The sequence below is a fragment of the Salvelinus alpinus genome, chromosome 26 (genome assembly GCF_045679555.1).
Source record: "Salvelinus alpinus chromosome 26, SLU_Salpinus.1, whole genome shotgun sequence".
NCBI lineage: Eukaryota > Metazoa > Chordata > Actinopteri > Salmoniformes > Salmonidae > Salvelinus > Salvelinus alpinus.
In genome coordinates, this window is record NC_092111.1 from 38,198,095 (window position 1) to 38,225,160 (window position 27,066).

General features: G+C 44.8%; 1 protein-coding gene across 10 annotated transcripts in view; it reads right to left on the bottom strand.

Annotated features, from left to right (window-relative positions):
* LOC139555278 (protein 4.1-like) overlaps positions 1–27,066 on the bottom strand; it is a 125,952-nt gene that overhangs the window by 52,537 nt on the left and 46,349 nt on the right. For 4 of the 10 annotated variants that reach the window (XM_071368948.1, XM_071368947.1, XM_071368950.1 and 1 more), the window contains exons 2-16: positions 26,327–26,724; positions 24,861–25,115; positions 24,090–24,194; positions 22,408–22,450; positions 21,992–22,036; positions 21,669–21,744; positions 16,433–16,651; positions 15,935–16,022; positions 14,198–14,350; positions 13,914–14,011; positions 12,059–12,234; positions 3,453–3,709; positions 2,945–3,028; positions 2,191–2,238; positions 1,030–1,092 (exon numbers count right to left, since the gene is read on the bottom strand). In XM_071368948.1, coding sequence (XP_071225049.1) covers positions 1,030–1,092; positions 2,191–2,238; positions 2,945–3,028; positions 3,453–3,709; positions 12,059–12,234; positions 13,914–14,011; positions 14,198–14,350; positions 15,935–16,022; positions 16,433–16,651; positions 21,669–21,744; positions 21,992–22,036; positions 22,408–22,450; positions 24,090–24,194; positions 24,861–25,115; positions 26,327–26,716 — 2,100 coding nt within the window. In that variant the 5' untranslated portion in view covers positions 26,717–26,724. The remainder of the gene's footprint in view (positions 1–1,029; positions 1,093–2,190; positions 2,239–2,944; positions 3,029–3,452; positions 3,710–12,058; positions 12,235–13,913; positions 14,012–14,197; positions 14,351–15,934; positions 16,023–16,432; positions 16,652–21,668; positions 21,745–21,991; positions 22,037–22,407; positions 22,451–24,089; positions 24,195–24,860; positions 25,116–26,326; positions 26,725–27,066) is intronic. The other 6 variants (XM_071368957.1, XM_071368951.1, XM_071368956.1 and 3 more) reach the window with 5 other exon arrangements.

Consider the following 27,066-nt stretch of genomic DNA (forward strand, 5'->3'; position numbering starts at 1 on the left):
ACCTGGAACCGAAAAGGGTTCTACCTGGAACCGAAAAGGGTTCTACCTGGAACCAAAAGGGTTCTGCATGGAACCAAAACTAGTTATTCAAAGGGTTTTCCTATGGGGACAGCCGAAGAACCCGTTTTACATTCTAGGTAACAGCTTTCTTTCTAAGAGTGTCCAGTACAGTGAAGCTTATGTTAAGGAGTTCCAGGTCTCACAATGAGAAAGACAACAGAGGTTGGCATCATTAACCTGTTAATCACATCACTGAGATGAAAATATATGACTGGGAAAAGTTTATCAATCAAAGCTGTGTTCATGTTCCTGGAAATTGGCCTCTGTCACCAATGCAGGCTGGAGAAGTGGTACAAGAATGGCCTTAATTCAACCAACATCATTCCTGTTGGAAACACTTTCCCCTTTAGGAAGGTACTTATGGTCGTTACAACAAACCTACATTTGACGACCATTGTCGACGACAATACCATTTGGAAAAAGCATCCAAAAGGTGCAAGTCATTATCGACTAAAAAAGTGCCACAACAAAAACATACGTTTGACAAGCAGGCTGAAATCAAAGGGCATGCTGGGTATACGGTGTCCACTAACATTATTTTAGATGTCTTTTCTTCAGTCTCAAAGTCAAACTGGTGCACCTCTTTCAGATCCGATGCCTATAGCTTTTAAATAATAATAATACTGGACTACGATAGTGATAGAGAAAACACTCCCAATCATATATCAAAACAAATGTGGATAAGAAACAAATGACAGATGTTGGGATGAAAAACAGCACCAAAGTAAAGTGAGTACTTGCATTAGAAGGAAACAGGAAAAGAGTGCATGCCAAGCCATTGGGGTTCAGCTGAAAACAGGGTGGGTGTAGAAAATGAAAGAGTGAATAGAAGAGTCAAGACAAAAAGAAAAACCGAAAACAGGGCAAGTGAAAACACAACTCCCATGCAGAGAGAGACAGAGAGAGAGAACATGCTGCAAACAAACAGTCAAAGAACAAATAGGACATTTTCTAGAGTGTGATACAAACCTCCAACATTAAATTGCTATGCCTGATATAAATAGTTTGACCCTCAAGTTTCTTAGCTCTTTTCTGTGAAAAACGAAGAAAACAAAAAGAGAACAAAGTTGGTCTCAGGAAGATGTGGAATTGAAATCCTTATATTATTATTTATTTTATATTTTATGCTGTACTTTTACTGTTTGACTTGCAAGCGATTACATCCGGTATGTGTGCATTCATTCCTGATAGTGGGAGAAGTGGCGAGGGACCAGATGATACTATGGGAAGTGCAGTGAAGCGGAGTGCAGGGTGAGTGCAAAGGTCCAGTGGAGTCTGTGAACACCATAAGTTACCAACACTTGGTGGGTTTCTTTATTTCAGGACTGACTGTGAGTGGACTCAAATGTTGACACATAAATGCACCATATACATACATGCCGGGGTAGCAATGCATTATCATTGTGCATGATCCGTTTTTATGCGTTACCTAAAGCATCATTCACTCGACTTTTTTGAGTGATTCTTCCTGAGGCAGCAGACAAGTGCAGCTGAGGATCTTCCTCACTATACTGTCTAGAGCACAGGCACGGTCAATCCAGGTTCGTTCACTTACAGGCACCTCATTCATTTGGTTTATCTCTCTAGTTCTACTTGGTGAAGAATTATGTCCACAAGAGGGAAGCTTTATGTATTGCCTCTGCGGGAGGAAACGGCAAGGCTGATACTGTTGGATAAGTAGCCTCCGTTTATTGGTTTCAAAACAAATGGTGGAAAATAGAGAAGAAACAAAACGTTTCTTTCTCCGTAACTATCCAAAGAAGTCTTTGATCATTGTGAACACATGAAATCGTTAAGAAGGGAACTTCACAGCCAAACAGTATTCTCTTGTATAGCTGTCCTGTTACAGTAGATATACAAGGCTGGAGGACAGAGAAACAAACAGACAAAAAACATTTATTTTTTCTGTATTAGAAATTATTTTCAAACGAATGGGGAAAAATCAACTGAAAGGCGACGAGTGATGCGAGGATGAGGATGTGAATCACTGAGTCCTGCGTCCCAAATGGCACCCTATTCCCTACATAGTGCACTACTTTTGACCAGGGCCAAAAGGGCTCTCTGGTCTAAACTAGTGTACTACATAGGAAGCCATTTAGTACAGAGCCTAACTGTAGACAGATATCTAACCTTCTTCACGCGCACCGTCTCCGTGCCGCTTCTGTCTCGGGGCGAATGCTGCCGATACCCCAGAGGAGGGAAGAGAGGGGCAGATACAGTATCGTTACAGACCCATGACTCTGTTTCAAACCCATCTTCATATCAATATTTTAGTCTGATACATTTTGTAAAACATGCATCTCGTGTAATAACCCCAGCCCCATGTATCAATGTTTAATTATTTTAGTCAGACACCGCACAGCCGCTGTGAGTCTGGCAAGCGAGACTTCACATACAGTAATATGTGTCTAATGTTTATGGTTGTAACCCTCCCCCCACGTATATTTTAGTCAGACAGACAGTAATACATGTGTCTAGTGGTACTATAATACGTATATTTTAGTCAGACAGACAGTAATACATGTGTCTAGTGGTATTATAATATGTATATTTTAGTCAGACAGACAGTAATACATGTGTCTAGTGGTATTATAATACGTATATTTTAGTCAGACAGACAGTAATACATGTGTCTAGTGGTACTATAATATGTATATTTTAGTCAGACAGACAGTAATACATGTGTCTAGTGGTATTATAATACGTATATTTTAGTCAGACAGACAGTAATACATGTGTCTAGTGGTACTATAATACGTATATTTTAGTCAGACAGACAGTAATACATGTGTCTAGTGGTACTATAACACGTATATTTTAGTCTGACACACAGTAATACATGCGTCTCATGCTGTGCTAGCTAGGCGTCGATAAGGCCACAAACCTGGCTCTTTCTCTCTCTCTCTGTCCCGTTGGTGGTAGTGGTGACTGCAGGGGCATGATGCCTGCTCCTCCTGGCTCCCTCCCTCTGCAGTGGTGGCATATCACACAGACAGCTCAGAGCTCACGCACTACAGTGGTCTGCCAACAGGGCGGCGCTGCTGCGCTCTAACTGGAGCACGGGCTATAGGTCTACCCAAATGTCATCTATGGATATGCTTTCCATTTAATAAAGCTACTGTATAAACCTCTGTTATTAAATAGTGATACTGTATACAACCTACACATGTACATGTGAACTGTTGTCTGGCATTTCAATTTGTTGCTCGCCATTTTGTTACGCTCGTGTAGTGTCATCCTCGTGTAATCAACCTGGTTCAGTCAGTCTCCAATTAAATACTGTACAACGTGTTCTGTAGTACCGCATGCAGTGAGGCAATATCCTGTTACATCTCAAGAGAGTTGCAGTGTGCCCTGGCCTGATTCTGTGAGTGTATGTGTGAGTGAAATACCTTGAACTCTGGGGTGGACTGTGGTCTGGAGCTCTGTGTCTTGGAGACCTCTGTCACCTTGCTCTCCACCTTGGTCTCTTCCTTGATCTTCCTCTCTGCTGAGCGTGACTGGCGGCCCGGGGCGGTGGATGCTTCTCGCCGCTCACTGCGGGGCAGGGCAGAGGTCACAGGGGACGGGGCGGCATCTCCGGGAGAGACGGGGGACATAATGGGAGCACTGACTGGACGGGTGCTCTTGTCTGGAGTGGACACCATGGCTGTAGGGGGACGGGAGGAGAGGAAGGAGGAGGAGAAGAGGGGGAGGAGAGAAGAGGAGGGAAAAGAAGGGAAGAGAAGACGAGAGGAGAGGAAAGAAGGGGAGGAGAGGAGAGAAGAGAAGAGGAGAGGAGAAGTGGAGAGGAGGGAAAAGGAGAGGAGAGGAGAGAAGAGGAGGAGAGGAGAGAAGAGGAGAGGAGAAGAGGAGAGGAGGGAAAAGGAGAGAAGAGGAGAGGAGGGAAGAGAAATGGTAAAAAAAAAATCACAGCAAAGAGAAAGAGGAACCATAAAGAAACTGCAGTATGTCGACATCAGGTTTCCTGCATACTCACACTCAACATAATGACATCCTCAACATAATGACATCCTCAACATAATGACATCCTCAACATAATGACATACTCAACACAACATAATGACATACTCAACAAAACATAATGACATACTCAACATAATGACATCCTCAACATAATGACACACTCAACACAACATAATGACATACTCAACACAACATAATGACATACTCAACACAACATAATGACATCCTCAACATAATGACATCCTCAACATAATGACATCCTCAACATAATCACATACTCAACATAATGACATCCTCAACATAATGACATACTCAACACAACATAATGACATACTCAACACAACATAATGACATACTCAACATAATGACATCCTCAACATAATGACATCCTCAACATAATGACATACTCAACACAACATAATGACATACTCAACATAATGACATCCTCAACATAATGACATCCTCAACATAATGACATCCTCAACACAACATAATGACATACTCAACACAACATAATGACATACTCAACACAACATAATGACATAACACAACATAATGACATATGTACACACACGTGCACACTCGCACCTTATTAAAGGCAGTTCCTCGTGCGACCACAAGGGCGCAGCGAAACGACATAGACTAGAGCACGTACCTGTAAGGATGGACGACGTGACAAATGGAACAGGGCCTTTGGGAGTAGGAGGTGAACGATCCAAACAACTCAAACCAGTCAACCATCACTGGCACTGAAGAGAGTGAGAACCGATCACAGACAGAATCCTATGTGGCCTGAGACTGGTGTCATGTGACCACACAAAGTGTGATACGTCTATAGAGGTAGAAATCTTCTTTATAAAAGCTGCTGCAAAGCCAAGTGAGAACACAACGAGGCCAGAACACAACAAGGCCAGAACACAACGAGGCCAAAACACAACGAGGCCAGAACACAACGAGGCCAGAACACAACGAGGCCAGAACACAACGAGGCCAGAACACAACGAGGCCAGAACACAACGAGGCCAGAACACAACGAGGCCAAAACACAACGAGGCCAGAACACAACGAGGCCAAAACACAACGAGGCCAAAACACAACGAGGCCAGAACACAACGAGGCCAGAACACGAGGCCAGAACACAACGAGGCCAGAACACAACGAGGCCAGAACAACAGATCCATAGCTCAGCAAAAAGTATTTCAGAGGAAGACGCAGACAATATGAAGCTGTGGTTATTATAAGAGAAGCGTAGGGGGAAAATGCTATGCTCTCAATAAGAAGGTCCCACTTGTGAAAGTTAAGACGTTTCTGACTTATGAAATTTAGGACCATTCTTCTTCTGCTGTAGCGTCGTAGAGTTATTTTAAGTCTCCTGCCATTTACCTCAAGGAACAGTGGGTGTCTTGGGACTGACGGGATCCCACAGGAAGTCATAATGATTTAGTTCAAACACAGGCTCAGTGGCTGCTGCGGCTAATAATGTAACATTGTCCTCAGGAACCAAAGCAAAGACACATATTCCAGCAGGCATGTTAAGTCTGGCGTTGTCTCGTGAAAAACAAGGTCAGTTCCTGGGTGAGTAAGCGCAGAGTGGAGGGAGGGCTCTCCTTCAAAATGGACTTCCTGTATGTGCTTGGGGTTTCTCAGGATCCAAAGCAAAGCCACATAATATCCCAGCAGACATGTCAAGCAGCTTGTCAAGCTTGAGACAACCGCAAGGTCATTTCCTGGGCGAGTAAGCAATGGGTCAGTAAGTTGCTCTTCCCATAGCTACCTGGGGGTGGTGGTATAAGTGATGCAGGCGGGTCGTGGTCCAGCAGCACAAACCATCAGTGAGTGGTGAAGGTTGGAACAGGGTGGAACAGACACAGAGCATGCTGGTTGGTTAAGCTACAGTAGGGTTATGTTTAGCAAAATTCAAGAACCTTTACAAAATTCACAGGTTTTCCAGAAATCCGGCTGGAAGATTCCCGGATTTCCTGCTTATTCCCGCCCTGATTCCAGGAAACATCCAACCAGGATTTTTTTTTTATTACCGGAATTTTGAGAAATAATTACCAGAATTTTGGACATCCTTTAGAAGGAGGAGCAGTGGGAAACAAAGCGTGGCCAAACCATTCAGTACCTGGTGGTGTCAAATAGACACGCTTGTCCAAAAACCAATCATCACCCTACCTCTACCCACTGTAGTTTGGTTCAGTCCACCACATATCTTACTCTCCTGGTCGGTGGCCTCAGCTCCACCCTCTTCCACACCACTCTAAGGAAGTGCACCTCATCAGCACAAACCACTGGTCTCCTCTTCCTCCTTCCTGGTTCTCCTCCTGGATCTCCTCCCGGTTCTCCTCCCGGTTCTCCTCCTGGGTCTCCTCCTGGGTCTCCTCCTGGTTCTCCTCCTGGTTCTTCTTTATTATGACACCATGTCTTCTCTCTGTCTCTGTGACAGCCTCGCGCTTGACCTTAAGGGGATGTTGCTGAACCGGAGACGATGTGACTGGAAAGAAGGCCAGCTGTCAATCATGAAACAGCTACCATGCCAACCAACCACATTCAGCTTTTAGTTTTAAATGTGACTTTTTATGATCTCCATAGAGAAAGAAGTCTCCTGACTTCAAAGACATTCCTCAATGACTACCGGTTAAATAAAGTATAAAATACCAACTGTTCAACTGTCGAACTAATAAAACTCTTGATGAGTCGGGACTCACACTGTAGCATGCTGAGTGTCTTAATAAGGGCAGGGAGGTCTGATGATCCAACCTGATATCCTCCTCTCCCTGAGACCTGCCCCCAACCGTCCCCACCTCAGCAGGAACGTCAACAGCTGCTGGAGGTGTCGGGAGGAGCAATTATTATTACAGTAACGCAGGTAGGTAGCCTAGCAGTTAAGAGCGTTGGGCTAGTAACCGAAAGGTCGTTGGTTCGAATCTCCGAGCCGAGGAGAAGAAAAATCTGTCTGTGCCCTTGAGCTCCTGTAAGTCTCTCTGGATAAGAGCGTCTGCTAAAATGACATAAATGTAAGTAAAAAGGTTGTGATTAACGATTAGGAAAATGATGATCAGGGACTAGAAAAGTATTTCGGTCCTTGAAAAGCTCCTGATCTAAAAGCAACAGCTGAGGCCATGAACAAGACAGAATAACAACAGTGTACTGCACTGTGCTATAGAGACCAGTGGGTGGCAACATTGAGCTGAGAGTCGAAAGCTGACAGAGCAGGTCCTGAAATTCACAGTTCAGATGCAGTTCAGGAGAATAGATAAACAAGTTCCACTAGTCTGGTTGTCCATCACACTGTGTTCAGCTCACTGGGTTGGTTGACCATCACACTGTGTTCAGCTCACTGGACTGGTTGTCCATCACACTGTGTTCAGCTCACTGGGTTGGTTGACCATCACACTGTTCAGCTCACTGGGTTGGTTGACCATCACACTGTGTTCAGCTCACTGGACTGGTTGACCATCACACTGTGTTCAGCTCACTGGACTGGTTGACCATCACACTGTGTTCAGCTCACTAGTCTGGTTGTCCATCACACTGTGTTCAGCTCACTGGACTGGTTGACCATCACACTGTGTTCAGCTCACTGGACTGGTTGACCATCACACTGTGTTCAGCTCACTGGACTGGTTGGAAATCACACTGTGTTCAGCTCACTAGTCTGGTTGTCCATCACACTGTGTTCAGCTCACTGGTTTGGTTGGTCATCACACTGTTCAGCTCACTGGACTGGTTGACCATCACACTGTGTTCAGCTCACTGGACTGGTTGACCATCACACTGTGTTCAGCTCACTGGACTGGTTGGAAATCACACTGTGTTCAGCTCACTGGACTGGTTGGCCATCACACAGGGTTCAGCTCACTGGGATAACACTAACACTGGCTTGCATCCTAAATAACACACTATTCCCTATGTAGTGCACTAAAAGGGTGTGATTTGGGATGCAAACCCAGTGTTCGTTCTCTGTGTGAACCTACACTACATAGCCAAAAGTATGTGGATACCACTAAATGTTGGAACATTGCTGCTAAAACAGCCTCCACTTTTCTGGGAAGGCTTTCCACTAGACGTTGGAACATTGCTGCGGGGACTTGTTTCCATTCAGCAACAAGAGCATTAGTGAGGTCGGGCACTGATGTGGCGTAATTAGGCCTGGCTCGCAGTCGGCGTTCCAATTCATCCCAAAGGTGTTCGATGGGGTTGAGGTCAGGGCTCTGTGCAGGCCAGTCAAGTTCTTCCACACCGATCTCAACAAACCATTTCAGTATGGACCTCACTTTGTGCACAGGGGCATTGTCATGCTGAAACAGGAAAGGGCCTTCCCCAAACTTGCCACAAAGTTGGAAGCACAGAATCGTCTAGAATGTCATTGTATGCTGTAGCGTTAAGATTTCCCTTCACTGGAACTAAGGGGCCCGAACCATGAAAAATGGCCTAAGACTATTATTCTTCCTCCAACAAACTTTACAGTTGGCACTATGCATTGGGGCAGGTAGCGTTCTCCTGGCATCCGCCAAACCCAGATTGTGTGCGGCTGCTACTGACGAACAGTTTTTGTGCTGACGTTGCTTCCAGAGACAGTTTTAAACTCGGTAGTGGGTGTTTCAACTGAAGACAGCACTGGGTGGTCCCGTTCTGTGAACTTGTGTGGCCTACCACTTCGCGGCTGAGCCATTATTGCTCCTAGACGTTTCCACTTCACAATAACAGCACTTACATTTGACCGAGGCAGCTCTAGCAGGGCAGAAATTATGAACTGACTTGTTGGAAAGGTGGCATCCTATGACAGTAACAATTTGAAAGTCACTGAGTTCTTCAGTAAGGCCATTCTACACTCTACAGTGTTGGTCTATGGAGATGTCATGGCTGTGTGCTCAATTTTATACACCTGTCAGCAATGGGTGTGGCTGAAATAGCCGGATCCATCAATTTAAAGGGGTGTCGACATACTTTTGTATATATAGAGTATCTGGAGAGAGACAGATACTTCTAATATGCTTTTCTACTCTAGTTGTGTTGTAGTGTGACAGGCAATTCTACTCAGAGTCTACTGTAGTTGGTTCTAGCATGGCAGGAAATCTCTCTTAAGAGAACAGAAACAAATAGAGAAGATATATTGTAGACTCGGAGTGACATGACAGATAATCTGACCAGGGCCCAGTGAGGTAAGGTCACAGGTCATGCATACTGTAGCCAAGTAGGAATGCATTTAAGGTGGAACTGAAGTATTCAGGGGGGTTGAGGCGGGACAGGGGTTGAAGGCCCTGTCTGAGCCCTGATTGGATACTTGAGGAAGGTGCAGGATGGGGATTGAAGGGCACAGTGTTGGTGGTGGAGGAGGACACTCCACGTCTCTTTCACTTGTGTGACACTTGAAGCGGCAGACTGGGAAGTGGTCACTATGTCACAGCAAGGGAAAATGGCTTCATTTACAAACAAAGACACCAACATACATCCTCAACACACACTATTGAGGTTAACTTAAACCAATCATAACTTAGTTGAAATTTGAAACATGAAACTAGTGTAGCGGCTAGTTAAGGAAGTAAAAACAGACGAGTGTGTATGAAACCAGGTCTTGCATGACTGCGTGAGTTAACAGATCTCCAGCTGTGAAGCTAACCTCAGGATTTTTTCCTTTATTTTTCCTTTATTTAACTAGGCAAGTCAGTTAAGAACAAATTCTTATTTACAACGACGGCTTACCCCGGGCCAAACCCTAACCCGGACGATGCTGGGCCAATTGTGTGCCGCCCTATGGGACTCCCAATCACGGCCGGTTGTGATACAGCCTGAAATCGAACCAGGGTCTGTAGTGATGCCTCTCGCACTGAGATGCAGTGCCTTAGACCGCTGCACCACTCGGGAGCCCCGGAAGGATCATCTGTAGCCAGCACATAGTAGGAGGTCCAGGATGAGATCAGCTTCAGAAGATAAAACAGAAACATCCTCATACCTAATTTAGGTCAGCTCCAGGATACAACAGAACCGTCCTCAGTGTTATTCAGGTTAGGTATGAGGTCAGCTCCAGGATACAACAGAACCGTCCTCAGTGTTATTCAGGTTAGGTATGAGGTCACCTCCAGGATACAACAGAACCGTCCTCAGTGTTATTCAGGTTAGGTATGAGGTCACCTCCAGGATACAACAGAACCGTCCTCAGTGTTATTCAGGTTAGGTATGAGGTCAGCTCCAGGATGAAAACAGAACCATCCTGTTTTATCATCCTGATCCGTTGTCAGTATTGTGGAATAATTCTAATGTTAGATTTGAATGGGGAAAGCTGATCCGAGAGCAACCCTTCCTTTCTCTCAATCCTATAGGTATCGACACATGCTCCCAACCATGCACTTAGCAAATATTCTCTCTGCCCGGTGTTTTGGGAAACGCATGTTACATCTTCGGCCGTTGTAGGAAAGATGGATCGTGAAAAAACAGTCGTAAGCCTGAGTTCCATCGCTATGGGGAAACTGGGCCCTGAGTGTGAAAATGGTAGCAGCAGCAGTCAGTTAGGTGGCAGGTGGAGGCTGCCTGAGGACACAGGGAGTAACACATTGAAGCTGTTTTGTGTGGTAACATGTAATCACTGGCTTGTGCCCTGCCTGCCTTATGTTGTCAGCAGAAATAAAACCCCGATGTTAATGGGGAGCGGTTGAATAACGAAGAGAGAGAGAGTATCCCAGATGAGAAGGCTGAGATGAGGAGGGGAGAGGAGGGGAGAGGAGGAGAGGACTAGTGCCTCTTACATGCTGACCAATCCGCCCGCGTTGCGTGCGCAACCGTTACAAAAATAAATTTACACAAACATGTTATTCAATCCTTTCATCCAAACTGCTTGTGTATCAACTGGTGTCTGTGTAGCCAGGCGCTAAAATAGAACTTGCTTCTGCAAGTCCCGCCTCTCCCATCTACTGTTTTGTATGAGCATACTAACCCACGTGGGTGATTGAAAGATGAACTGAGGTCCACACTCCAGTCCAGTTGGTGGCAGTAACGCACCTTAAAGTTGGTTGCCAACCACCATATAAAATCCACAGAAGAAGAATGAACGAGGAGAGATTAATCAAAGAAAACGAACAAAAAAACGAACTAGGTTTCCCCTTTTAATCTGTGGATTAATTGTCAAGAAGTAAAGTACACACGTTTTTGTGATTCAAAATGGGTCAGAATTCTACAAAGATTCAGCTAAAAAAAAGGACCTTGTACATTTCAGGTAAAATAACAACCCAATTTTTATCTCCCCAGACAAATTAACTAGCAACAGCAAGCTAGCTAAATGTCATGAATGTTTCATGTGTTTCGACCTGTCCCCAAACTAATATAGCTGGTTCACAGTTAGTTTTGGTATTTTAACCTGTGTGTCTTGATCGCATCTGGTGGGTATAGACAAAATCAACATGCGCACGATGGCGGATGCACGTGCGGAGCCGGTTTGGTCAGGATGTTAGCGGTTGAGAAGAGGCCAGCGAAGAGAGGGTTAATAAACCCTGAAGTAGGCCAGTACTGTTACTGTACCTGAATGTAATGTTACCACAGAGGTGGGTGGTTGAATTCAAGGTAATGTTACCACAGAGGTGGGTGGTTGAATTCAAGGTAATGTTACCACAGAGATGGGTGGCTGAATTCAAGGTAATGTTACCACAGAGGTGGGTGGTTGAATTCAAGGTAATGTTACCACAGAGGTGGGTGGTTGAATTCAAGGTAATGTTACTACAGAGGTGGGTGGTTGAATTCAAGGTAATGTTACTACAGAGGTGGGTGGTTGAATTCAAGGTAATGTTACTACAGAGGTAGGTGGTTGAATTCAAGGTAATGTTACCACAGAGGTGGGTGGTTGAATTCAAGGTAATGTTACCACAGAGGTGGGTGGCTGATATGATAACCAGTCACCCTCTTCTTTCCTCTCTGGGAGGGGCTGGAGTAAACACAGAGACTTACATCTTGCTGGAGTTAAACAGGGACAAGTCAGACTCTCTCTCGCTCTCTCTCTCCACATACACCCCTACCCCACCCACAGTCCCATTCAACAAACCTTCGTCCAGGCTGCGTGAGTTCCTCTTGCTGGCCGAGCGTTGGAACAGGGGTGCTGGCCTGTCAATCATAGAGCTGGCCTGGCGGGTCTGGGCCTGGGTCCGCCCACTGTAGCGGAACTTAGAACCCAGCGCTAGGAACTTCCTGGGAGTGGTAGCCACCTCAGTCGAGGTCAGTCTGGACAGAGGAGGAAGAGGAACATTTATATAAATATATAAATCTAATATATAAAATTCTGCCGTTTGATTGCAAATATGCAGACAGAGTCCAAAGGAGAACACACAGAAGTCTCCGCATCTTCAAACTAGGGGAAACCATGGCATCCGTGACAAAGAGGGAGAAGTATACAGGTAAGATAGTCTAGCTAGCTACATTTCAGATATGACATGCTTCAAATTTTGTCAGAAAGTAATTTCCATTTCAGGTCAAAGTGTACTGTTAGCTAGCTAGTTAACGTTAGCTGGCTGGCTTGCTAGCTAACGTTACGTGTATGATCTGTGTAGTTATATTATTTGTGTCTTAGAGCCATTTGCATTGCTAGTTATAGCCTAATGTTAGCTAAATCACATTGAACCTGGTTGGTTAGCTACCTGCAGATTAATGCAGGGTAGTAATGTTATGAGTTGGGATTATGGTTCATTGTTTAGCTAGCTAGCTACATGTCTAAACAAAAGACTCCACTATGCAAATAACAATTTCAATAGAATGTTCATGATGTCACTGTGACAACTGTTGATAGACGTAGCTGGTAAATTCGCTCTGGCGATCTACTCCGATTTCAGAGGACTCTCGTCCGAGTGTGCCAGAGTGGAGAATAACTGATACATTTATGAATGCTCAACACCCGTTGAATATGGTCAGTGTCCGTAAAAGTTGGCAAAAAAAACTAATTAAATTGTTGTCAGCAGCACAGTTACAGTCACCAACACTCTGGATAACATGAAAACAGCCTAACCAGCTCTGCTAGAGCAAGTAAAATGGTCAGAGTGAGCTGTTCTCTCATTTGTGTCTTGAAGTAGCTAGCCAGCTAGCCAACGTTAGCCAGTTAGCTTGGGTGCTTCACTGCTGTTGTTAGGGACAGAATGCTCGGATCAACTCTACTCCTCGGCCAGAGCGTCCAGTGTGCGCTCTGAAGGCTCCGAGAGCGAAAGGCTCTGAATTTACGAACGGACAATCTGACAACGCTCTGAGTTTACGAACGACCAGAGCGCACTCTGAGCCCACTCTGGCACTCCAGATTAAACTTTTAAAAAACACACCCATAGTATAAACCAGCCTTTAGTCTTGAAATCTTTGGTTGTTTGGTACATGGCTTCACATGTGAATCCTTAATGAGATGGGTGGGGCTAAGGCTTTAGAGGGTGCGAACGATGCTGAATGGGTGTAGACAAAGAAGAGCTCTCCAGTAGGTGTACCAAAACATCCAAGGGCCATTTTTCTCAAAAGCGAGGTTACAAGTTTATCAACTTTCACAGCAGAATTACTTTCCCATTGTTCCACAACTGTAGTGTATGATATACCATTTTCTAGCTCTGAGTCTCTACTTTTATCCAATGTCAAATGTAGCTACATAAGACCCGAAATCGAGCCGGTTGGTCACAATTTAGCTTTTAAATATAGCTAAGTACATTAACATTTTAGCAGTGCATTCCACTAAGGTAGGTAAGACAACCACATACAGTATTAGTCATTGTGAGTAACTAAACTACATATAACTACTAAGTAGCCATACTAATAATGTATTATTACTGTAATGACCTTTTTCTATTTAATACAATAAAATAATAATGTGGTGTTCTTCCCAAGTTACAATGATAGAACCTATCATGGGGAGCTTCAACAGTGTGTTCTCTTACCTGAAGAAGGTGTGATGCTCCACACACACTTTCCACAGCTTCTTGGAGGCCTTGTAGTTTGGCAGTCTGAAACCGATGGCGCTTTCGTAATGCTCCAGCTGGTTGGAAACAAAAGCATATGAATGATGGTCGCACTGCACTAGATCCACTATACCTATTGATTTGACATGTAACTCAACTTTTACTTATGATTACTGTACTGTTTATCTGACTCCTGGGAGATCAGGCCTCTTGTGGGCTAAAAGACAACCAAATAAACAACCAAACACATAAATAAAGTTGACCTCTGAGGGGCGTATCTTGATGAAGAAGCTGCTGCGTTTGTAGGAGACCTTGAGGACTTTGGGCCAGGGGAACCGGTTGATCCTCAGCTTGTCCTTGTAGACCATCAAACCCCCAGAACACACACCCAGCATGATGTCCACTCCATCTAGATCCTGGAGAAAGGGATGGGAGGATGGAGAGGGTGGGAGAGAGGGAGAGAGAGAGAGATTTGAGAGAGAAAAAGAAAAGATGGAAGAGTGTGTGAGTGAGTAAGAAAGAAAGACCACCCAAAAACAGAGAATACAACAGCTTAGATGTCCATTTGCATGATTGCTGACATTATGCCATTGACTTGGCCTGCGTGTTAATGCAATGACAACATTCATCCACCGGGAGGCAGCATCCATCTCCCTTTCAGCATAATGACTTCCATATTTTATTTTAAATCCCCAGTTTTGATGCAAACAGATTGACCTCATTTCTGCTACTAAATCTGTGCTCTGACAGAGGCACGCGTTTCTCCCTTTTTTGGGAACAGACACAAACACTGACTTCACAGCTGACGTAGGTTACACTGCAGCAGGCAAGGAGGTAGGTGGGTGGGTGCTATAACCATGTTAAATACTATATACTATATCTGCATCCCAAATGGCGCCCTATTCCCTATATAGTGCACAACTTTTGAGGAGCCCTGGTGAAAAGTAGTGTGCTATGAAGGGATTAGGGTGCCATTTGGGACGTAATCCATATCTTCGTCATCATCAAGCCTTCTCTGCTCGGTGGTTAATAGGACAGATGTGATATAACTGGCCTCCAGTGGACAGACAGGAGGACACTGAGGGACAATCTGGGCTGAAACACCTGCATGCCTACCAACGCGTCATCATACATGGAGGTAGAACATAGGGGAATATAGTGGTTGCAGGTTGAGATTTGAAAACAAGTTAGAAACCTACTTATATTCACAACATCCACAACAATGTGATGTTAACACACAGCATCTTCCTTTTGACTTTTTAGTCAGCTAGTCTCCACATGGAGCCTGTCAGTTTCTGTGTTGAATGAGTAATGCTCTGCAGGTTGGGGTTGTGGTCCTACAGTACGTTACCTTGGCCTGGGTTGTAACTCTGCATTACCTTGGCCTGGGTTATGACTCTGCATTACCTTGGCCTGGGTTGTAACTATACGTTACCTTGGCCTGGGTTGTGATCCTACAGTATGTTACCTTGGCCTGGGTTATGACTCTGCATTACCTTGGCCTGGGTTATGACTCTACATTATCTTGGCCTGGGTTATGACTCTACATTATCTTGGCCTGGGTTGTAACTCTACATTACCTTGGCCTGGGTTGTGACTCTACATTACCTTGGCCTGGGTTATGACACTACATTACCTTGGCCTGGGTTGTGACTCTACATTACCTTGGCCTGGGTTGTGACTCTACATTACCTTGGCCTGGGTTGTGACTCTACATTACCTTGGCCTGGGTTGTGACACTACATTACCTTGGCCTGGGTTGTGACTCTACATTACCTTGGCCTGGGTTATGACTCTACATTACCTTGGCCTGGGTTGTGACTCTACATTACCTTGGCCTGGGTTATGACTCTACATTACCTTGGCCTGGGTTGTGACTCTACATTACCTTGGCCTGGGATATGACACTACATTACCTTGGCCTGGGATATGACACTACATTACCTTGGCCTGGGTTGTGACTCTACATTACCTTGGCCTGGGATATGACACTACGTTACCTTGGCCTGGTGCAGGTCCACTCCGTACATGGCTAGTTTCTTGGCGTTCTCCAGAAAGGCCATGTCTGCCTGTGCTGGACTCATCGACCTGTAGACAGGACAGACACCATATTAGCAAAGAAGCAACATGTTATCATACAGTAGCATGAATGACTCTGGCATTACAGATTCATTATAAGTAGCATATTCCTGCTGTGACACTGATTTACATAACACTGATTTACATAACATTGATTTACATAACAGTGTACACAGGTGACCCTATGCATCCAGTACAACCCCCTCCTAATCTGAAGGTCTTGTGTGTGGACATTCTGCTGAGTATACTGGGAACATTTGTCTCTAAGTCAGTGTGTGTGTGTGTGTGTGTGTGTGTGTGTGTGTGTGTGTGTGTGTGTGTGTGTGTGTGTGTGTGTGTGTGTGTGTGTGTGTGTGTGTGTGTGTGTGTGTGTGTGTGTGTGTGTGTGTGTGCGTGTGTGTATTAAAACCCCTCCTGACCTGTATGTCTTATGCAGCTCCATGACTTTCTTCTCTAGCTCCTTGGTTTGTCCCGGGGCCAGCCTCAGGTCCTTGGCGTAGTCTGGTGCGTGTGTCTCTGGGTCGTACTCCCCCAGCTCTGACTGCAGTGCGTAGGAACCCAGAAGGGCCAGCGTGACAAAGGAGCAAGGTAGACGGCCCCCCAGGATGTCCTTACGCAGCTGGAGACACAGGTAGTACCTGGCCATGCGAAGATAAAAATAAAGGGCTGTGGCTAAGTCGTTTTCAAACCAAGGTGCACTGACAATCGAGCAAACTGTAGATGAAATGACTCTTGGTAGGACAATGGACGTTTTTTTTCTTTAAAGAAACAAGTTTGTGTTAACAATAAAATATGTTTAACAAAAATATAAACGCAACATGCAAAAATGTCAATGATTTTACTGAGCTACAGTTCATATGAGGAAATCAGTCAATTGAAATACATTCATTAGGACCTAATCGATGGATTTCACATGACTGGGAAAACAGATATGCATCTGTTGGTCACAGATACCATTAAAAATGGGCCTCAGGATTTCTTCACAGTATTTTTTTGTGCATTTAAATTGCTATTATGTGATGTTATAGTGTTACTTTTTATTTTATTTTATTTGGTAAATATTTTCTTAACTCTTCTTGAACTGCACTGTTGGTTAAGGTCTTGTAAGTAAATATTTCACAGTATTCGGCACATTTGACAAATAAAGTTTGACTTGCTTTGATTTATTGTGTTCCTTGTCCGTAGCTTATGCCTGCCCATACCATAACCCCACTGCCACCACATGGGGCACTCTGTTCACAATGTTAACATTGTTATGGTTGTGAGGCCGGTTGGACGTACTGCCAAATTCTCGAAAACAACGTTCGAGGTGGCTTGTGGTAGAGAAATTAACATTACATTTTCTGGCAACAGCTCTGTTGGACTATCCTTTAGTCAGCATGCCAATTGCATGCTCCCTCAAAACTTGAGACATCTTTGGCATTGCGTTGTGTGACAAAAACTGCACATTTTAAAGTGGCCTTTCATTGTGCCCAGCACAAGGTGCACCTGTGTAACGAGCATGCTGTTTAATCAGTTTCTTGATATGCCACACCTGTCAGGTAGATGGATTATCTTGACAAAGGATAAATTCTCACTAACAGGGATGTAATTATTATTATTATTATTATTATATTTTTTTATGTAACCTTTATTTACCTAGGCAAGTCAGTTAAGAACAAATTCTTATTTACAATGATGCCCTACCCCCGGCCAAACCCGGACGACGCTGGACCAATTGTATGCCACCCTACGAGACTCCCAATCACTGCCGGATGTGATATAACCTGTAAACAAATTTGTGCACAAAATTTGAGAGAAATAAGATTTTTGTTATTATGGAATATTTCTGGGATAAACACCTTACATGTTGCATTTATATTTTTGTTCAGTATATATTTGCTACCGTTGTCCTACCAAGAATACCTGACGTACACAAACACACACACCTGTTGTACACAAACACAGCTAGGGGTCAGCGTGAGGTCACAGACCACAGGGCTTCCAGGAAGCAGCAGAAAGATTATGCATCCCGTATGGCACCCTATTCCCTATTTCCCATTGGGCTATGATCAAAAGTAGTGCACTATATAGGAGATAGGGTGCCATTTGGGACAAAGGCACAGGCAGTACACCCAGTGTGATGCCGTTAATTAGGCTTAAGCCGGGTTGTTTATGTAATCATGGATGGGGTGGAGGTGGGTGGGAGGGAGGCAGGATGCAGGATGAAATGACTCTAGGTGCAATTAGATTCATGACCTCAACTGGCAGGTGAGGATTAGAGGGACAGTGATTGAAAAGGGGGGGGGGGGGGTGAAGAGAGACTGAGAGGGAGACAGAGAGATTGGGGCAATGATAAACAACCCAGCAAACCGGCAACTTTCCCAGAACATTAGCTAACATTCCATGAAGTTCTAGTTAGGATTTTATCTAACATCCCCAAATAATGTTTTTGATAACAAAATATTTTTTGGGCCTATTTTTTTTCTCCAAATTAAATATCCTTGAAAAATATCCTCATAACATTGTGCACAAAATCTGTAACAACCAACACAGAACATCCCCCCCAAAAATCTGTAACAACCAACACAGAACATCCCCCCAAAAAATCTGTGACAACCAACACAGAACATTCCCCCCCAAAAATCTGTAACAACCAACACAGAACATCCCCCCCAAAAAATCTGTAACAACCAACACAGAACATTCCCCCCAAAAAATCTGTGACAACCAACACAGAACATTCCCCCCAAAAAATCTGTAACAACCAACACAGAACATCCCCCCCAAAAATCTGTTACAACCAACACAGAACATCCCCCCCAAAATCTGTAACAACCAACACAGAACATCCCCCCCAAAATCTGTAACAACCAACACAGAACATCCCCCCCAAAATCTGTAACAACCAACACAGAACATCCTCCCCAAAATCTGTAACAACCAACACAGAACACCCCCCCCCAAAATCTGTAACAACCAACACAGAACACCCCCCCCAAAATCTGTAACAACCAACACAGAACATCCTCCCCAAAATCTGTAACAACCAACATAGAACATCCCCCCCAAAAAATCTGTAACAACCAACACGGAACATCCCCCCAAAAAAAATCTGTAACATCCAACACAGAACACCCCCCCCCCCCCCCCCCCCCACACAAAAGGTTTGAAAGTAATGTGATAACACAATGTAGCAGTAATGTTTTCCCAGCAAACCAAAATTGATTCTGTGAACGTTCCCAGACAAACACAAAAACTGTCCAGTCCTGTTGATGATTATGCAATGTTTGTGTAAAACATTCACCTGGTGTTACAAGAACGTTCCCAGAACACATTTTTTCTGTTCTTTTAAAGGTTCCCTAACATTGTGGGGATATAACAAGAGGTAAATTCCCCCAAAGCACGAATACTGTCCAGTTGTGTTGCCATTAAGATTACGTTTGTATCAGGGTGCACAAAAAAAAAATTGGGATGTTGCAAGAATGTTGATAGAACAGCTTTCTGTGTTCTTTAAAAAAGGTCCCCAGAACATTTAATTAGGTTGTTGGAAAAGTGTGGATATTCATACAATGTTAAAGGGAAAGGTAGGCTGCGCAGGACATTCCCCTAACGTTGCAATAATATTTAAAAAATATTCACTAAGGTTGCACAAAACATTCCCACAATGTTGCATAATGTTCCACATTTTCCAAATAAGTCGTTCATAGCAAATAAATAATATTCCATTGATGTTGACGCAATATACAGTCGTGGCCAAAAGTTTTGAGAATGACACAAATACTAATTTTCACAAAGTCTGCTGCCTCAGTGTCTTTAGATATTTTTGTCAGATGTTACTATGGAATACTGAAGTATAATTACAAGCATTTCATAAGTGTCAAAGGCTTTTATTGACAATTACATGAAGTTGATGCAAAGAGTCAATATTTGCAGTGTTGACCCTTCTTTTTCAAGACCTCTGCAATCTGCCCTGGCATGCTGTCAATTAACTTCTGGGCCACATCCTGACTGATGGCAGCCCATTCTTGCATAATCAATGCTTGGAGTTTGTCAGAATTTGTGCGTTTTTGTTTGTCCACCCGCCTCTTGAGGATTGACCACAAGTTCTCAATGGGATTAAGGTCTGCCGAGTTTCCTGGCCATGGACCCAAAATATCAATGTTATGTTCCCCAAGCCACTTAGTTGTCACTTTTTCCTTATGGCAAGGTGCTCCATCATGCTGGAAACGGCATTGTTTGTCACCAAACTGTTCCTGGATGGTTGGGAGAAGTTGCTCTCGGAGGATGTGTTGGTACCATTCTTTATTCATGGCTGTGTTTGTAGGCAAAAATGTGAGTGAGCCCACTCCCGTGGCTGAGAAGCAACCCCACACATGAATGGTCTCAGGATGCTTTACTGTTGGCATGACACAGGACTGATGGTAGCGCTCACCTTGTCTTCTCCGGACAAGCTTTTTTCCGGATGCCCTAAACAATCGGAAAGGGGATTTATCAGAGAAATGACTTCACCCCAGTCCTCAGCAGTCCAATCCCTGTACCTTTAACAGAATATCAGTCTGTACCTGATGTTTTTCCTGGAGAGAAGTGGCTTCTTTGCTGCCCTTCTTGACACCAGGTCATCCTCCAAAAGTCTTTGCCTCACTGTGCGTGCAGATGCACTCACAGATGCACATTTGTGGCCTGCTGGAGGTCATTTTGCAGGGCTCTGGCAGTGCTCCTCCTTGCACAAAGGCGGAGGTAGCGGTCCTGCTGCTGGGTTGTTGCCCTCCTACGGCCTCCTCCACATCTCCTGATGTACTGGCCTGTCTCCTGGTAGCGCCTCCATGCTCTGGACACTACGCTGACAGACACAGCAAACCTTCTTGCCAAAGCTCGCATTGATGTGCCATCCTGGATGAGCTGCACTACCTGAGCCACTTGTGTGGGTTGTAGACTCCGTCTCATGCTACCACTAGAGTGAAAGCACCGCCAGCATTCAAAAGTGACCAAAACATCAGCTAGGAAGCATAGGAACTGAGAAGTGGTCTGTGGTCACCACCTGCAGAACCACTCCTTTATTGGGGGTGTCTTGCTAATTGCCTATAATTTCCACCTTTTGTCTATTCCATTTGCACAACAGCATGTGAAATGTATTGTCAATCAGTGTTGCTTCCTAAGTGGACAGTTTGATTTCACAGAAGTGTGATTGACTTGGAGTTACATTGTGTTGTTTAAGTGTTCCCTTTATTTTTTTGAGCAGTGTATTTTAGACACAATACCCCATATTGACAAAGCAAAAACTGGTTTTTAGAAGTTTTTGTAAATCTATAAAAAATACAAAACAGAAATATAACATTTACATAAGTATTCAGACCCTTTGCTTTTAGTGTTTTGGGAACCTCTTATCATATCCCCACAATGTTCCCAGAATCCTAATGAAACATTCTGATCATATTTTAAAGAACAGGTTAAATGTGTTCTAGGAATGTTTTTCTAGCATCAAGTGAATGTCTTATTGAAACATTCTATAATCATCAGCACGACTGGACATTTATTTGTGTTATGAGAACATTTGCCGCGACCTAACAAATGTTCTGGGAACATTTTTCACAGAACCCATTTTGGTTTGCTGGGAAGAGACAGAGAGCACACCTAGAAGAGAGAAACCAAACGGAGGAGCAGGTAGAGGTTTACCTGGTGATGTCTTCAGAAAGCTGGGCTGGGTCAGGAGGATAGAACTTCACATTGAAGGTGAAGTCATAATTGGTGCCTGAGGGAAAAATCTGCCATCAAAACACATTCAAATCATGGTAACATTTTCCTCTCGCTAAAACATGCAGAGCGATGTTTAAAAAAAAAACTTGGGTCATATTCAATAGGCACCAAACGGACTGTTAGGGACTAACATGATCTTGTCCAATAAGAAACCCTCATTTTCGTTCCGAAACGTTTAGCTACGGTGTGCACTAATGAATACCCCCCCTGAGTAATGAATGACGACGGTATTTTCGTCTCACCTGTACATGATTGTGCGTCTGCACAGATCTTGTCTAACTTTGCACCTACGTAGGTGGAGCAGAAAATGAAATGGGAGTGTCACGGTGAGGTGTACAGGGCAGTGTGTCGATTAGCCGTTCTACATTCAGCGTTTGAGGGTTAAAGCTAGCAAGCCAGCCAACTTTAGCCAGTTAACTGATGGTGCTTGACTTGCGTTGTGAGATCAGAGCATTCCAGTGTGCCCTCTGATCGCTGCGAGAGAGAAACACTCGGAACTTACGAAAGGCCCAGGACACACTGACAGTCTGGAGCCGTCATTTTACAAACGCACCGCACCCACAGTATAACTTCCATTCATTTAGCGAGAGGTTACAAGACAGGCCCCTATACACACACAATGAGAGCAGAGCAGAAGCTACGCATTCAACCCCCTCACCTTGAACCTGTCTGCGGATCTCCTTGGTGAAATCCATCCAGGTCTGTGGAGCAGAAGTAGAACAATCATCAGAAGAAAAAAAACAAGGACTCAAGACGTTGCGCCTTTTTAAAACTGAACATCAAACACTAGGAGGAAAGAGGGAGATACCTAGTCAGTTGTAGAACACTGGGAGGAAACCAGGAGGAAAGAGGGAGATACCTAGTCAGTTGTACAACACTGGGAGGAAACCAGGAGGAAAGAGGGAGATACCTAGTCAGTTGTACAACACTGGGAGGAAACCAGGAGGAAAGAGGGAGATACCTAGTCAGTTGTACAACACTGGGAGGAAACCTGGAGGAAAGAGGGATACCTAGTCAGTTGTACAACACTGGGAGGAAACCAGGAGGAAAGAGGGAGATACCTAGTCAGTTGTACAACACTGGGAGGAAACCAGGAGGAAAGAGGGAGATACCTAGTCAGTTGTACAACACTGGGAGGAAACCAGGAGGAAAGAGGGAGATACCTAGTCAGTTGTACAACACTGGGAGGAAACCAGGAGGAAAGAGGGAGATACCTAGTCAGTTGTACAACACTGGGAGGAAACCAGGAGGAAAGAGGGAGATACCTAGTCAGTTGTACAACACTGGGAGGAAACCAGGAGGAAAGAGGGATACCTAGTCAGTTGTAGAACACTGGGAGGAAACCAGGAGGAAAGAGGGAGATACCTAGTCAGTTGTACAACACTGGGAGGAAACCAGGAGGAAAGAGGGATACCTAGTCAGTTGTAGAACACTGGGAGGAAACCAGGAGGAAAGAGGGAGATACCTAGTCAGTTGTACAACACTGGGAGGAAACCAGGAGGAAAGAGGGAGATACCTAGTCAGTTGTACAACACTGGGAGGAAACCAGGAGGAAAGAGGGAGATACCTAGTCAGTTGTACAACACTGGGAGGAAACCAGGAGGAAAGAGGGAGACACCTAGTCAGTTGTACAACACTGGGAGGAAACCAGGAGGAAAGAGGGAGATACCTAGTCAGTTGTACAACACTGGGAGGAAACCAGGAGGAAAGAGGGAGATACCTAGTCAGTTGTACAACACTGGGAGGAAACCAAGAGGAAAGAGGGAGATACCTAGTCAGTTGTACAACACTGGGAGGAAACCAGGAGGAAAGAGGGAGATACCTAGTCAGTTGTACAACACTGGGAGGAAACCAGGAGGAAAGAGGGAGATACCTAGTCAGTTGTACAACACTGGGAGGAAACCAGGAGGAAAGAGGGAGATACCTAGTCAGTTGTACAACACTGGGAGGAAACCAAGAGGAAAGAGGGAGATACCTAGTCAGTTGTACAACACTGGGAGGAAACCAGGAGGAAAGAGGGAGATACCTAGTCAGTTGTACAACACTGGGAGGAAACCAGGAGGAAAGAGGGAGATACCTAGTCAGTTGTACAACACTGGGAGGAAACCAGGAGGAAAGAGGGAGATACCTAGTCAGTTGTACAACTGAATGCCTTCAACTGAAAGGTGTCTTCCACATTTAACCCAACCCCTCTGAATCAGAGAGGTGCGTGTATAATATGTCCATGTATCTTTGTGAGAATGTACAGGTACAGGTGTGATCACACCAGTAATATTAGTAACGGTGTACTAACAGACAGACATTAGTTAAAGAGCAGAACATTGTCTCAGAGCTACTGACCTTCATGGAGGGCGACTCCCAGATGGCCAGGCCATAGTAGTCTCTCTCCAGCAGGTTGAGGTGGTCACACACCTTGGTGAACAGCTCCACACCTTTGGCATGTTTCTACAGGCAGGAGACATATTTCACAGAGAGCCATAATAAACCAGTCTGTGTGATAGGCATGTTTTCTAAAGGCCAAACACACGCACAGGGAGAAGAAATAGCTACAGACACACAAAAAGCCAGTAATGAACTGTATAAGACATATGTGTCCCAAATGGCACCCTATTCCCTATATAGTGCACTACTTTTGACCAGGGCCCACAGTGTTCTGTTCAAAAGCAGTGCACTACGTAGGGAATAGGGTGTCAGTTGGGACGTATCCATTAACTGTCGGTTCCTAATGCAGTAGAACATGAATTAGGAGAGAGGAAGCTCAGGGACCTTGCTGTAGCATGCTGTTAGTTAGGCTGCTGCTGACCAATGACTAAAACATTGTCTGAGTAGTGGTGGAGGATCGTTTTACTCAATACTGGATGTATCCCTAGCCTGGAGATCCCAGGGATGGTTGTGCTGTCTTGCCAAATCAAATGGAATTGTCAAACAGCCAAGTCAAAGAGCAATGTCAAACAGCCATGTCAAACAGTCATGTCAAACAGTCATGTCAAACATGGCATGACGACTGCATAAGATTTGGCTAGACAGCACAAACCGTCCTGGATCCCCCAGGCTATGTATCCCAGGTTTCCAACTAGAATAAAGGAATGATTTGGTAATATTGGGACTTACATCCAGCTCACACTCAAACAGAGTGTCGTCCAGCAGTGTAACTTTAATTTGCATGATCCTGGGTCGACGGGGAGGCTTAGGAGGTTGAGCGTCTTCCTCTGTGGTCTTCTCTGCTCCCTCTTTCTCAGGCTCCTCCTCCTCTTTCTCCTTCTCCTGGGCACTGTCCTCTTCTCTTTTCTCCTTATCTGTCTCTCCCCCCTCTTCCTCAGAGTCTTTCTCGGTGTCAGGGTCTTCCTTCTGGTCTACCTGGACAGGCTGGAGGAAAAAGACACAAGACACATTTTAAACACAATCAATGTTATATTTATATCCAAAAACGCATACATTGACACATGACAAAAACATCCTTGCTTAAAGATACACAGAACAAACAGCTAAGCTTGACAAAGGACAAAGACATGATATTGATGAGCCACTGTAGTCGACATCTATATATTGGTAAACTGGTCTATACCTGCAGTGTTCAGTCTCAGACAGTGTCCAGTCAGTGAACACGTTACAACCACACGCCTGGAGGCATTCACGAATCCTCAGCTCAAACACACAAGTTAGTAGTCAGGTCAACCACTCTGGTTCTGCATCTCTACACTTCACTACAGGTGAACTAAACAAAGGCTTTGTCACACACACATACAATGTCAATGAATAACTAAAGCATCACTACAGCAAAAAGTAAAGTAAATTACTGTAGACACCGATGGAAGGAGTAAGGTCTTAAAAGTACTGCTGTTCAGGGAGAGGAAGGGAACTAGTGGAACTGGGACCAGCCAGTCAGCCAACCAGTTAGCCAGCCAGTTAGCCAGCCAGTCATCCAGCCAGTTAGCCAGCCAGTCAGCCAGCCAGCCAGTTAGCTAGAGAGAGAGAGAGAGAGAGAGAGAGAGAGAGAGAGAGAGAGAGAGAGAGAGACAGAGAGACAGAGAGAGAGAGGACACTTAGACCCAATGAGGAGAGCCCTTAAGTATCACTGTTTTAGTCTACTGTAGTCTGTAACCCTCTACTGAATGCCTCCCCTTACTGTTTATTATATACAGTAATACAATGCTTTTTGTATCTTATTTTTGTATCTTGTGCCCAAAATGTGCTCCCACACTATGTAATTACACAGTATCCAATGGAAAGGCTTTCCTCAAGTTCCAGCACATTAGTCCTAAACACCATAACATTCATTACACATTCATGCACTTCGGACTCACTTCAAATTGCAGTTTGAGGAGTACTGTAATCCGACATAAAAACACTTAACAGTACGAATCTTCACAGACGCTGAAGTTCTTCAGGAAAAGACTCAAATCACCACTTTGACTCTTATTAATTCCCTATTGCAGGACACACACACGCACGCGCACGCGCACGCACACACGCACACACGCACACGCACACACACACACACACACACACACACACACACACACACACACACACACACAGCTATGTACTACAGTGTGGTGGTTAGGATAGCATCTCACCTGCGCCTCGTTGCTGCTGAGCGAGTGCAGGTCAAGGTTCTGATCACCGTCGATCTTGAGCTCTGGCTCACAGTCAGCGATGGGTGCCTTGGGCTCTTCCCTGTCCCCTCCTTTCTCCTCCTTCTCTCCCCCGTCCTCCTCGCACTGGGAACGCCTCTTCAGGAAGGAGGAGAAGAGGCGCGAGAGGCCGCGGCCGGCCGAGGTGCGCCGGCGGGGTCTCAGCTGCACCTCCTCCTGGGGAGAGGAGTACGAGGGTGAGCCAGTGCTCTGGGGCGAGGTGGCGGGGCTGGTGACGGCCTGGGACTCAGAGGGTCCCTGGTCAGGAGGCGTGGCCTGATGCTGGCTGGGCTTCTTCTGATGCTGGCTCTCTGTCACCTCGTCTGTCGTCATGGCAATAGCTGAATGGGAAAAACCAACCAGAGAATACAGTAGCACCAATGCCAGGGTTCAAGCTGTGGGCTGTACAACCATCAGGACTGTACAACCATCAGGACTGTACAACCATCAGGACTGTACAACCATCAGGACTGTACAACCATCAGGACTGTACAACCATCAGGACTGTACAACCATCAGGACTGTACAACCATCAGGACTGTACAACCATCAGGACTGTACAACCATCAGGACAAATTGGACACATCCCCTAGGATGAGCTACCTCTGTACTCCTTACCACACTTGAAAAATATCAGAACTCAACATCGAACAGATCATGCAATTAGCTTTTGATGTATTTTG